Source organism: Spinacia oleracea, chromosome 6, assembly GCF_020520425.1.
Source record: "Spinacia oleracea cultivar Varoflay chromosome 6, BTI_SOV_V1, whole genome shotgun sequence".
Taxonomy (NCBI): domain Eukaryota; kingdom Viridiplantae; phylum Streptophyta; class Magnoliopsida; order Caryophyllales; family Amaranthaceae; genus Spinacia; species Spinacia oleracea.
This window is the reverse complement of record NC_079492.1, coordinates 42,075,330-42,088,653: the sequence shown is the minus strand read 5'-3', so window position 1 is coordinate 42,088,653 and position 13,324 is coordinate 42,075,330. Positions and strand designations below refer to the sequence as shown.

The 13,324-nt window shown below is 33.5% G+C and overlaps 1 protein-coding gene across 3 annotated transcripts in view; it reads right to left on the bottom strand.

Moving 5' to 3' along the window:
* Positions 1–453: 453 nt before the first annotated feature.
* Positions 454–13,324, bottom strand: part of LOC110796843 (uncharacterized) — a 43,976-nt gene continuing 31,105 nt past the window's right edge. The window contains exons 1-3 of one of the 3 annotated variants that reach the window (XM_022001930.2): positions 1,938–2,094; positions 1,033–1,476; positions 454–832 (exon numbers count right to left, since the gene is read on the bottom strand). In XM_022001930.2, the coding sequence (XP_021857622.2) occupies positions 635–832; positions 1,033–1,452 (618 nt within the window). In that variant the 5' untranslated portion in view covers positions 1,453–1,476; positions 1,938–2,094 and the 3' untranslated portion in view covers positions 454–634. Of the gene's footprint in view, positions 833–1,032; positions 1,480–1,937; positions 2,095–13,324 lie in introns of those variants that run through there. The other 2 variants (XM_022001931.2, XM_056831152.1) reach the window with 2 other exon arrangements.

Sequence of the window (13,324 nt, the reverse complement as noted above, 5' to 3'; positions counted from 1 at the left end):
AGTGGGGATGGGGATCCATGACTGTAGGGATCGAAGCTCGCAACAAAAAAAAGGATGTTTATTTCCGTTTAATAACTTATCCAATAAATTATAAGGAGGTGATAGAGCGTGTGAAAAGATTTGAACATATATAATAATAGTATATAAAATGACAAACGTCGCAACATGTGATATTTAAGCTGTGTTACAATGACGACATAATATGCTTATGTGTCATGACTTAAATTGGAAATTAAAATATTTAACTTATATAACTTATTATACATGTTATAAAAAATGTAGGAAAATCTTAATATTCTAATTTGTTTCCTTCTTTGTATCGACTGCATTATTTACAAATTTTCATAGTAAAAATATTGCATTGATAGTAAAAATATTCTGAAGACGCATAGTCTACGTGGCGCATATATGTATCAATTAAACTCTGACACGTAAGATTGAGACATATAAACGTTGTCGCAACTTACGACCTTTATTATCATCTTAATAGTATTATATTCAATTTCATGATCTAATGTACATTACAAATCCAAGGGGCTTTATTTATTGAAAAGCATACAGTAAACACGAAATAAGTTGCATAATAGAAAAAGTCTTAGGTGCCCCTTAGACTAAATTTCAGACAATCGAGTAATTAATTAGCGACGACACGATCGAAGTTGGCATCAACGAGAGCCGCATTATTGCCAATGTACCTAAGTTCAGCAGAGGCTGAAGCACTTGTGTCTTTGTCTAAGAATTCACTGTAGGTGTCTGATTTATTCATTTTTGTTTGAATATCACTCCACTCCATTTTCATCAGCTTGCTAGGGTCACCAGCTTCCACATACACCTACAAACAATACACACATTTGTTAACCATATTGTCCACTTAACAAAACCGTAGGAGGTTCCACCTTAAAACCATATGGAAATAAGGAGAGTTTCCCCTTTGCCTTATTAAATGATTAACTCTCTACTCTTTTATCAATGTGGGACTTTCACACGTGTTATTTCATGGGTCAGATCTTAAGAAATTGGTATTTCTTTTACCTTGTTAGTTGCATGGGAATCGTCAGGTCTGTCCCAAGCTAAGAGATATCCAAGACCTGGAACCATCTTATCAATGGTACCATATATGACTGCACCCTTGGAGCCTACAACTACTTGAAGCGGTCCTTCCGAATAAGCTCCTTTATGCACGAACGACCCACCAGCTTCTCCACCTATCATCTTAGTAGGGGTGGCATTGGCCATGAATTTTCCTTGAATGTCATGGGTTTTCATATGCATTATTGGTCGAACCTGGATATTCTCCATACAACATATTACTACAGCCAAGTCATGTTCCTCATCCTTTGCACTCTTGTTGTTGTTTACCACATTTTGTGCTTTCTGCATCGCCTTTTCGATCGCTGCTTTTTGCTTCTCATTGAATTTTCCATTCACCAGAGCTTGTTGCAGTGAAGCCATTGTTACGCTTAGCTTAATTGACTGCTGCTAGAAAATCAACATAAACAAAAAAATTAGTCAAGATCGATAACACTTCTACGACCTAGAAATTTAACATCATTGTCCATTGATTATTTTACCTAAAAGTATTGCAATTGATAATTACGCCGCATAAAATACGGAATTTTGAAAAAAAAAACAATTCTATCAAAAATGGAAAATAGTATTTCAAGAGTAGAAAACAATTTTATTTCATTTACCAAGAGTTCCTTCCCTACTCCTTACATAGTTACGTATATTTTTTTCTCCCCTCCCGACCACCCATATATAATATCCCATGCACTTGCATTTCTTCGCTCCGATTCACAACTTTTTTTAAAAAAAAATCAAATAATATAACAATTGAAAACTAATTAACAATTGTGTTTTCTCTTAAAAGTTATTTAACGTGAAAATCATGAAACCAAACGGCCACAACTCAGAGGATAGAAAAAAAGTATATGTACCTTGAGTAGAAGTAGTTAAAAGACGTTTATGGTTTGCAATGCACGGAGAACATTGGTTTCACCAAGTTTGTATTTATTGATGGAGTTTAGGCCGAAGAGTTGTGTACTCTTATGCATTCATACATTTCTTAGAATAAACGAATAAGAAATCATGCATAGTTAAAGCATAATCTTCTTTTACAAGCTAGATAGAATCAAGACCAAAATAATCCGTGGAACAAAACACCATAGAAAGTGACAAATAAAAATATCAGTAAATGTCAATTAACTTAGTTGGAAAATCATGAAATAATATCCAAAACCTTGAGATTAAATCTCGTTTACATCGTCAATAAATTAAGAACTACCGACAAATTAAAGAAAATGAATTACTACTACGTGGTAGTACGATTTCATATCCAATTGTGTGTTCTAACTCTAAAAATATATATTCTTATTTCTTGGTGTCTAATAAAACGGAGATAGTACTGCGACTCTACGAGTATAAGAGGCCCCAATATAATACGGATAATGAATTACTAAATACGTAAGAGTAATAAACTAATAATTCAAAACCTTAGCATTTGTCAAAAAAAAAAATCATATCCAATGTGTTCTTACTTTGAACACACATATAAACGTTTATCTATCTATTACTATATACTAAAAGTGACACCATGAATGACACGTGTCAATTTCTGATGCGATTTTTTCCCATCAAAAAGTTTTATTTTTTCCTTTATTTCTCTAAGTTACTAAAATTACTAAAACAAGGTACACCAAAATATAAAACAAATATTGCAATGTTTCATAATTAATTAAAAAGTTGACAACTCTTAATGCATTTAATTAATTCTTAATGCATTTAAATTGGTCATAACTTTTTTCCTTTATTTTCCTCTTAAAATCCTTGAAATGGGTATAATTATTAATATTTGACTTGAAAATAAGATTTCAGCGACCTTGTATAAATCTACGGTTGAAAATTCTTATTGCATTTACATTGGTCATAATTACAATGTGAATAGATAAAATTGTGAACCGCCAATAAAAAAGGAAATAATTTATAGAATCGTGAACTTCCAAGTAAAAGGAAACGATTATGGAGAATCGTAATATATGATGCAGATTATAGAAATTACCTATTAAATAAAATATTTTACAAATATTATTTACATACAAAATAAAATTTATTCATATTTAACCATAATTAAGATTTTCAACGACTTTACATAAATAATAGGTTATCAATTCTAATTGCACTTGAAATGGTCATAATTACAATAGATTTGATAGAATCGTAAATTGCCAAAAAAAATAATGTAATCATGAACTGTCAGAAAAGAAAAAGGAAACAACAATGGAGAGTAGTAATCAAAGATGTTATGGAAATTACTTATTAAATAAAATAATATACAAAAATTATATACATACAAAATAAAAATAAAAAACAAATCTTTGATAAACATCCGAAAATTCTGCTACACCTATATTACTTTCAACTACATTCTTCAATTAATGTATGTCAAAAATCTATTACCCCCTCTGTTCCGGAATACTTACATCGTTTTCCTTATAAAGTCATCTCGGATTACTTACACTATTTCTATAAATGGTAAACTTTTATTAATATTATATCAACTACTCCCTTCACATGTTATTTTGTGGTCTCGTTCACCCTACCCCTTACCCCCTTACCCCCTTTAAAATGTTGACACATACCCCCTATATATATTAAAAAATTTCTCAATATCAACTACTATCTATTTAATAAATAAGTCAATTACTTTGTATTAAACTATGTGCCGGTCAAACCGGTTCAAGTATTTCGGGACGGAGGGAGTACATTATCTAAATCAGACACCAGAAATGACACGTGCCACTTCTTGATGAAAAATTTACCCACCAAAACTTTTTTTTATTCATTTATTTATTTCAATAACTTTTTATGGAAAAGACTCAGTATATTTAACTAAAACTTAATCTTTTGAAAATCTATCAAAAATCTTTCGTACTTAATACTGATGTATTTTCGAACAATTCTCTGTTAGTCAACTACTAATTTATAATTAATGGTCAAATTATAATTTTATAACAAGCACGAGGCCTAATCTAGTAAGAGTAAATTCTTAAGTAGAACGAAGGTAATACTACAAGTATAAGAGGCCCCAATATAATACGGAATACTTAATTGTACTAATCTGATATTTCTCCTATTTGCCAGTAGATGTCAAAATCAACCCAACTCATCTTTTAAAGAGGCAACTAGTGTGTGGTTCGGACGATGCCCCGATTACTACATTGATGAGTTAAATTTATATATATTTTTCTTGAGCACAACAAAACATGTGTATTCCATATTGTGAAAAATATTCATTAAATTCGTCAACTACACAAACACGCTACATTATTTATCATGCCAAATAATGTTTCAATTAGATCATCTTAATTACAGTTTGTATAATTTGTTTTGTAGTGGAAAGCACCAAATTAGATACATGAATGTCATTTATATAGTTGATATTTATGAGACTTATGACATCTTTTTTCATGGTGGTCTTAATGCTTTATCTATTATTTTTATTCCAAATAGTCATAGGAAATAAAGTCACATAAAAATTTAGTGGTTTTATACTTCATGTTAATATTTATTTATAAATTAAAGTGAAAAGATAAATCAAATTGATGGTTGGTTAAGATGGTATTGAGTGTTATCATCCACGCTTAAGATCTAATGTTTGAAGCTCCTTATTCACAACGTTTTTTAATATATCACTACAAAAATTTATATCTTTAATGACAATTTAATTACGACGGGTCAAAAATTCTGTCGTAAAAACCTTTTGCGAAGGGGCTAACATACAAACAAAGATAGGAACAACCGCTGTAAATGTATTTTACGGAACAACGGGATTTTTCATTAACAACGGCCCCTTTTATGACGGGTTCGCGACAGAAAATCCCGTCATTAATCAACGATTATTGGCATTTAGCGACTGGATTTTCCGTCATTAATGATACAATTTCTTGTAGTGTATTACTGTATTAGTATAGATTGAACAATATTGTGGAGTTAATACTAGGTCAAAAGTTAAGAATGACAAAACAATTAAAATATTTCATCAAAAGAATAAAAAGAAAAAAAGAACACAATGTTCTTGATATGACATCTCAAAGAAAAATTTTCTTAATTGATACGAAGCACCAACCATTTTTTTGGGTCGAGTAATTATTGAGTAACAATATATTGAAAAGGAAATAATTCTCACAAAATCATAATTTTAATTTTATGTTATTTTAAATGGTAGAGTAATGTACAATATTGCACATGGTGTGTGGGTTCAAGCCCCAACCACGTATCCTACTACCTATATTACACTTGTGTATTGGTGTATTCTCATTGTTGGTGTTGTATTAGTCATAGTTATAACTTGTAACAAACATATCACTTTTGATCAGAGCCACTTCATTGTTTATTGTTAGGATTATTCATTGGTTAGGGTCGCATTATTCTTGAGTAAGCTAGGTTAATTTAGTTCTCGGATAAAGTCACTTATATCTTTGGTCGGGTTCACTTTTATCTTTGGTTTGGGTCACTTTTTACCTTGAGTAAGTTTTATTTTTCACTTTTTACGCGTTATGTTGGAAGTATAGTAAAATACCATAGATTGGGGGCACAAAAACTTTTCAGAAAGGACGATCTACGATAATATATTGTGTGGCAGTCCAAAAGAAGAAGGTTATGTGCACCTGTTCTGTTCTTTTAGTTACCCTTATTGATGTTATTAGTTTTCCTTATATTAGTTATAAGTTACCATATTTTCAAGGCTATTAGCTCAATGGTAGAGCAATGCACAATATTGCACATGGTGTGTGGGTTCAAGCCCTACATAGCCTACTGCCTTGTGTATTACACTTGTGTATTGGTGTATTCTCATTGTTGGTGTTGTATTGGTCATAATTATAACTTGTAACAAACATATTACTCTTGATCAGGGTCACTTTATTGTTTATTGTTAGTTTCACATTTTTAATTGGTTAGGTTCGTATTTATCCTTGAGTAAGGTAACTTTAGTTCTCGATTAAAGTCACTTAATCTTTGGTCGGGTTCACTCTAATTTTTGATTTGAGCCACTTTTTACCTTAAGTGAATTTTATTTTTCACCTCTTACACGCTAGATTAGATATACAGTAAAATGTTGTAGATCGTGAGCACACAAAAGTTTTTTTAATTCACAATGGCGTTACAAATTACTCCGTACAAACAAAGGATGATGGATAGAACCGATGATTTAGAGGACACGTACTCCCAATTTTTTCTTATGCCAATAAAATCTCATTGGTATAAATTTTAATTGAAAAAATGATATTTATGTTTTTCGTAATTTTGTGTGCTTTCGGTGTAAAATAATTTATTGTAGGTTTGGATAACTTTTACTCAATTTTTAGTAATTTTTAAATGTTATGATTAACTTTTATACTATGAAATTATACCACTACAAGAATTTGTATTTTTAACGACAATCTAATTACGACGGGTTAAAAATCCCGTCGCAAAAGCCTTTTGCGACGGGGCTAATAACCAAACAATGACGGGAATAACCGTCGCAAATGTCTTTTACGACGGATTTACGACGAATTTACGACGGATTTCTATTAACGACGGCCCTCTTTTATGACGGGTTCGCGACAGGAAATCCCGTCGTTAATCAACGATTATTGGCCTTTCGCGACGGGATTTCCCGTCGTTAATAGTAAAATTTCTTGTAATTACATTTTCGATGAATACGGTTTTTAAAGTGCTACACGTTTGCTCTTATACAATATAAGTGATTTTTGAGGGATGGTTTTTATAAATAAGAAAAAATTATCACAACAAATAAGTAAATTTTACACTATATCTCGGTAACTTTTAAAAACTTCAAAAAATTTATATTTACCTTACAATATTTATTGTAGTAAGACGCTCGACCATAGGGAAAGGAATGATTCGTTGGTACTCCCTCCGTCCCTTAATTCTCGCACCGGTTTGACCGGTGCGGAGTTTAAGACACTTGAATTGACTTACTCCGTATTAATTTAATGGGTGTTAGTTGATAGTGGAGTATTTTTTTAATATAGTTAGTGGGAAATGTGTAAGATGTGGGTAGTGGTGAGTGAGGGGTGTGAATTTTTAAATGATTTTTTGTAGGGAGTAGGAGTGTAGGTGGGTTAATAGGTAAGTGTGAGAAATAATATAATATTGGTAAAAATTTCCACTTATAAACCCAAATATGATGGTGCAGGGGTGTGCACAGTGCTCTTGGTGCACTGGTGTCCAAACGACATGCAATAAATATAAAACGCGGATATCTTGTTGAATCCGGAGAAGAAAAGAACAAACGTTGTTTTTTTGATAAAAAAAAAAAAAAAAACAAACGTTGTTCTTTTGTTAAAAAAAAGAACAATGACTACTCTGTCCCTTTTTTTTCGTTCTTTTGTTTTTCACTCCATTTTTCTGATATATATACCTTTTTTTTTTATAATTTTCGAATCAGAATTTGTGAAGAGGAGAGAGAAAAACTATGGAAAGGAGAGAGAAACTGTGAAGAGGAGAGAGAAAGTAATGAAAAATTCTCAGATATTGGTTGATTTTTCTACTTCAATATCAAATTCTATTGATTCTTCTTCTTCAAATTTGAATTCCTCTGCTGATAATCCGATTTGTGAAGGTAATTGTTCAATTTTTTTAAAACGAATTACTTATTTATGATGATTTTGATTTCCATGTTCATTATTTTCATCATTTCAATTTATTTTGATTTTTTTGATCATTTCGATTTCTGCATTTCTCAATAACCTTGATTAATGTATTTTGATTCTATATTTTGATAATTTTGATGATTAATGTATCTTGATTATATATTTCTGATGATTTTGATAATTTTGATGATTAATGTATCTTGATTATATATTTCTGATGATTTTGATTTCTGTTCTTTTTTCGATTTTATATGTTCTTTTAGTCTTATCTTTTGTTCTTTTATATATTGGTTCTCATATATGTATTAAGAGATTGTAATAATACAGAAAATAATTATTGAACATGTTGTTCTTTTTTGCTTTAGCTTGTTGTTCTTTGTTCTTTTTTGCTTTAGCTTGTTGTTCTTTTGATATTACACACTTCAGATCAAATTGTTCTTTTACCATTTTTGTTGTTCTTTTATCTTTTTTGTTGTTCTTTTTTCACATGGTTAAAATAAGTGTTCTACATGATATGTTCTTTTCTGCTATTTTTAATGTTCTTTTTCTTTACTTTATTATGTTCTTTTATGCTCTATTGTTGTTCGTTTTTTTATTGGTAATGTTGTTTTACATGGTTAAAATAAGTGTTCTACATGATATGTTCTTTTCTGTATTTATAATGTTCTTTTTCTTTATTTATAATGTTCTTTTAGGTTCATCCTCTTTTTGTTCTTTTGAGGAATTGCTCTGTTTATTCAGCCTCTCTTCTTGTTCTTTCAGCTGTTTTTGAAGATTTAACATCATTTGTTGCTGGTCAAGTAAAAGCTTCCTTTGCTCTTCAATACTGTACTTTTTGAAAAAAGAACAAACATAAAAGAACATTAAGATTTATATCTAATAAACATAAAAGAACAGAACAACAAAACCCAAAAAAAAAACAAACAAACAAGTGCATTGTTCTTATCATGAACATGACTTGTATTTCTTCTCCTTCCCCCTCTTTTTATTATTTTTTTTATTTTTATTTTTCATTTTCTATATATATAATATTTCTCCTATTGGATTCATAACTTCTCATTTTAGAAACACATTCTTGAGAGAGAAAGAGGAGAGCTTTTAGTTTCTCCCAACAAAACAGAGATTTTATGAGAGAGAAAGTTCAAAACAAATTTTCTCCTCCTTTCTCTGAAATGTGATTTTAATTGGATTACGTTTACAAAAAACTAGTTTATTAAGCGAAATACTATTTCAATTTCGCTATTTTTTGAATTTTATTATTCATTCAAAGAGGTTTATGAAAGAAATAATGCCCTTGGTCCAAGTATGCATTCTATGTTAAGTCTAATAAATGCGGTTCAGTATTAATTAACAAGTTAATAATTCAGTGAGATCAAGTGAGCTGAATGCCTAGCTAGAGGCCGCTTCAGTTCAAGTGGAATTAATGATATTAATCCACAGCTTACTCTTGACTGAACCCGTAGGGTCACACAAATAGTACGTAAACGGATCAAGTATTTAATGGCATTAAATACTCCATCTATGAATATTCGGAACCGACGGATCTTGGTTTCAGTGGGAGATAAGATCGTCACAGGCAAGAAATGAATACTCCGGAAACGATGATATTGCCGGAAACGGAAATATGGATCGTATCGGAAATATGAATATTATCCAAGTCGTAGATGTTGCCGGAAACGGAAACATGGTACGTATCGGAAAATATTATTGGAAATGGAAATATTACCAGAATCGGAAATATTGCCGGAAACGGAAATATTGTCAGAATCGGAAATATTACCGGAATCGGAAAATAATTCCGGAAACGGAAATATTAAATATTTGTTCGAAACGGAAATTAATTCCGGAATCGGAAATATTAAATATTGTTCGTATCGGAAATAAATTCCGAAACTGGAAATTTAATCGGAAGCGTGTCGTACGAATTAGCATCGGACGAGGCCTGCCGGACGAAGGCCCAGCACGAAGCCGGGCCATCGCCCAGCAAGCACGCGCGCGCCACAAGCCCAGCCAAGGCAGCGCCCAGGCCTACCACAAGGCAGGCCCAGCGCGCGCCAAGGGCACGGATGCGTGGGCCGCGCTGCGTGGGCTGCTGCTCGCACGCGCATGGGCAGCCCTTGTGGCTGCCGTGTGTGTGTGAGTTTGTACTCATGCGTGATTCCTAAATCTACAAGAGTCAGTGTATGATTAAATTTCTATTCCTAATTGGATAAATTAATTAAATAGAATTCATGTAGGATTCTAATTTCAATTAATTCGTATCCTACTAGGATTACAATTCCTTTTCCATAACTCTATAAATAAAGGCCTAGGGGTCATAATTTATACACAAGTTTCAAAGTATTCAAAAGTGAGTTTTTTGAGAGAAAATTAAAACACACATCTTGCTCATAAAGTGCCGAAATTTTCTAGTACCTTAAGGGCGATTCTAGTTGGTCAATCTTAAGGCGGATCCGGACGTGCTGTGGACTATCTACGGAGGGACGACACTTGGAGTCCTAAAGACTTGTTCTTGTTCGGTTCGGGCGCAGCTAGGGAGGGCACGCAACAAAGAGTATGCATCTAAATTATGCTATATGATTATGTGTAAATAATATGTTGTCCTGGGTTAATGGTTGTTTCCGCATGATCTATGTAATGTCATATGTATCATAACCTAACAGTGGTATCACGAGCCCCTTATTATTTTCATAATCTAAATTGCATGAACATGGTTAAATATTACAAATTTGCAAGAATTAAAAGGGGTGATTAATTTTCGTAATTGTTAATTAATTGCAAATTGCGTTTATTTAATTATACGTACGCAGTTTTTCGGCAGTTTCTTCGTTACTCATCCGAATTGAGTGATTTTTGTGTCAATTCCGCATGTAAAAGGCATTCTAAAATTTTGACAAAAATAGTATTTTTCTGCCGAACCCAGAATTCTCAAATTCGAAGCCTAACTATGACTTTTCGAAGGTTTTAGTTTTTCGAATGCAAAATTTCGTAAATTTAAGATGTTAAATTAAATATTTGCGATTCTTGTTGATAAATCTTGAATTTTTGATTGACCTACTGCATATGTTTAACAAGTTTGAATGCCTAGTCTTGTTAATTATGCAATCTAATTTGTAATTATGATTAATTTGTTGAAAATTAGAATAATTTAGAATTAATTTGATTTTCATAATTAATTGTAATTTAATTAGAAACCTATGATTAAAAACCACCATAAAAATTGTAAATTTACGATAAATTTTAAATTTTTATGACCTAGACTTGAATCCATAACAATCGGAAATCAATTGGATAATAAATTTTCGATTTTTCGCCCTAAAATTATGAAATTAATAATATTTATTAATTTGTCATTAATTTTAAATATAAATTTTAAATTTTTATGCGATTCGTTCATATAACTTGCACGCACGAAGCAATGGACGCTTCGTGTTACCCTTAAGGGGTGTTGTATAATGCGGGCATGCGACGACGAGCAAGGGAGCTCGTCGCCCGTGCGGCACGAATGCAATGAGCAAGGGCGTAGTGCACGAGCACAAGGCAGCAGCCCTGCCTTGTGTCGTGTGCCACGAGCAATGAACGAATGGGCATGGGCGAAGGGCGAGCCAAGGCAGTCGCGTGTGGGCAGCAAGCGAGCTGCGCCACAGCGCGCGCTGCCTCGCACAAGAGCGCGCAGCCTCGCGCGCAGCGAGCGCAAGCTCGCGTGCCACGAGCGCTGCGCCCAGCATCACTCGCGCGCACAGCGCGCGATGTCGCGCGCCCAGCGAGCGATGGCTCGCGCCAGCGAGCGATGGCTCGCGCCAGCGAGCGATGGCTCGCGCCAGCGAGCGATGGCTCGCGCCAGCGAGCGATGGCTCGCGCCAGCGAGCGATGGCTCGCGCGCACAGCGAGCGATGTCGCGCGCCCAGCAAGCGATGTCGCGCGCCCAGCGAGCGATGTCGCGCGCCCAGCGAGCGATGGCTCGCGCGCCCAGCGAGCGATGTCGCGCGCCCAGCGAGCGATGTCGCGCGCCCAGCGAGCGATGTCGCGCGCGCGCACTGCGAGCGATAGCTCGCGTGCGATGAGCGCTGGCGCGCGCAGCGAGCACGATGTGTGCGGAGGCTTGCGATAGGGAAGCAGCAGCTATGCGACGAGCGCATGGGCTGCGCGCACATGGCCAGCAATGGCTGTGTGCGTACGGTCCATGGGCGTGCAACGCGTAGGGTGTTTGCGTTACGATTAGATCGTTTTGAATGTTTAATTTGATAATTTCAGTTCACGTAATTTTAATTAATTTTAAAATTAATAATTTGAATTATTTTCTTGGATTTTAATTTTGAATATTATAATTATAATAAATGTTATTTATTCTAATTATTTTACTAAAATTAAAATCATGAATTAATTTAAATACGACTGAAATTAAATTAAATTTTTGGATTCAATTATAAATTGATATGAGCTTTAAATTTTAATTAAATTTGTATGTTTCCGGTTGGACTAGAAATACATTTTTATGTTTAAAATTGGTAAAGCATATGAATTTATTGGTTTAAGTGGGAGCGCTTTTTAGTCATAAACTCTTGATTAGGTCTACAAATCCTTAAGGTTAAAACAACTTGATTAGAATTAATAAGGACTGAATAATTGGTAGATTATTGGTGCCCTTGATTAATTGCTGCAAATGTTTACGTGATGCATAATGTGTTTTACTAACCAGCTATGTGGGCCATTCATGATAATGAATGGGTGAATGGTATATATTGTATATGTACTGTTTTGCAGGTTATGAAGTGACTAGTATGGCCCAAATAGGATAGAAAATATGGTCTGCGTACCATTAATTTGAATGTAATTGGTCTAAAGTACCAAAGTTATTTTTCAATTCAAATATGGTCTGCGAACCATCAAATAGTTGTAATTAGTTATAGCTTATCCTATTTGAAGAAAATGGTGCCTCCCACGGAGATTTTCAAGACGGACTTTGAAGTCAAAGCTTCAAGATGAAGTCGGGCCATACTAGATCACAAATATCTTATGCATGTTTTAAGTTATTTATTGCTTTAAATATGTCTTAAAATGCATGAGATCAAAAGCTTGATTATGTTGCATGATTAAGGATTTTAGTTCACTTAAAATCTAACCAACATAGTAAGAGCCTTAAGTTCCAAACTTAAAAATTGAGTTAAAAGGTGCCATGCCAAAATATACACTTGCTTGGATATCCTTTACATCAATCTAGTAATAGTTTTCGCTCAGCGAGGTGTTACTTATTGGTCCTAAAGGGGCAAGGTACACAAATAATTGTGAGTACATGTTAGTTTTGGTGAAACTCAACGATATAAGTAAGGAGTCCTTTTATGTCGTGGAAAATTCGATAGGTTTACCTAATAAGTTCTTAGACGTACCTATCAACCAAGAATAGTTTCTAGACTATTAGCAAAAGGCTTTTGCTTACCTAAGATGTTCTAGGATTAAGTCGACAAACTGTGCTTAGTTCTTCAATGATTTTAGGATCTTGGAATTATTTTATTCACACCTGCCGGAACACATAACTTGAATAAAATGCTTAATAAACATTGAATTATGCATGTATGCTAGAATTTAAGTTTATTAAGAGAAACTGTGAATGGTTATTTATTTGTTTATTCTTTTCAATTGTAGTTTTTAATATGGCAAACAACAAT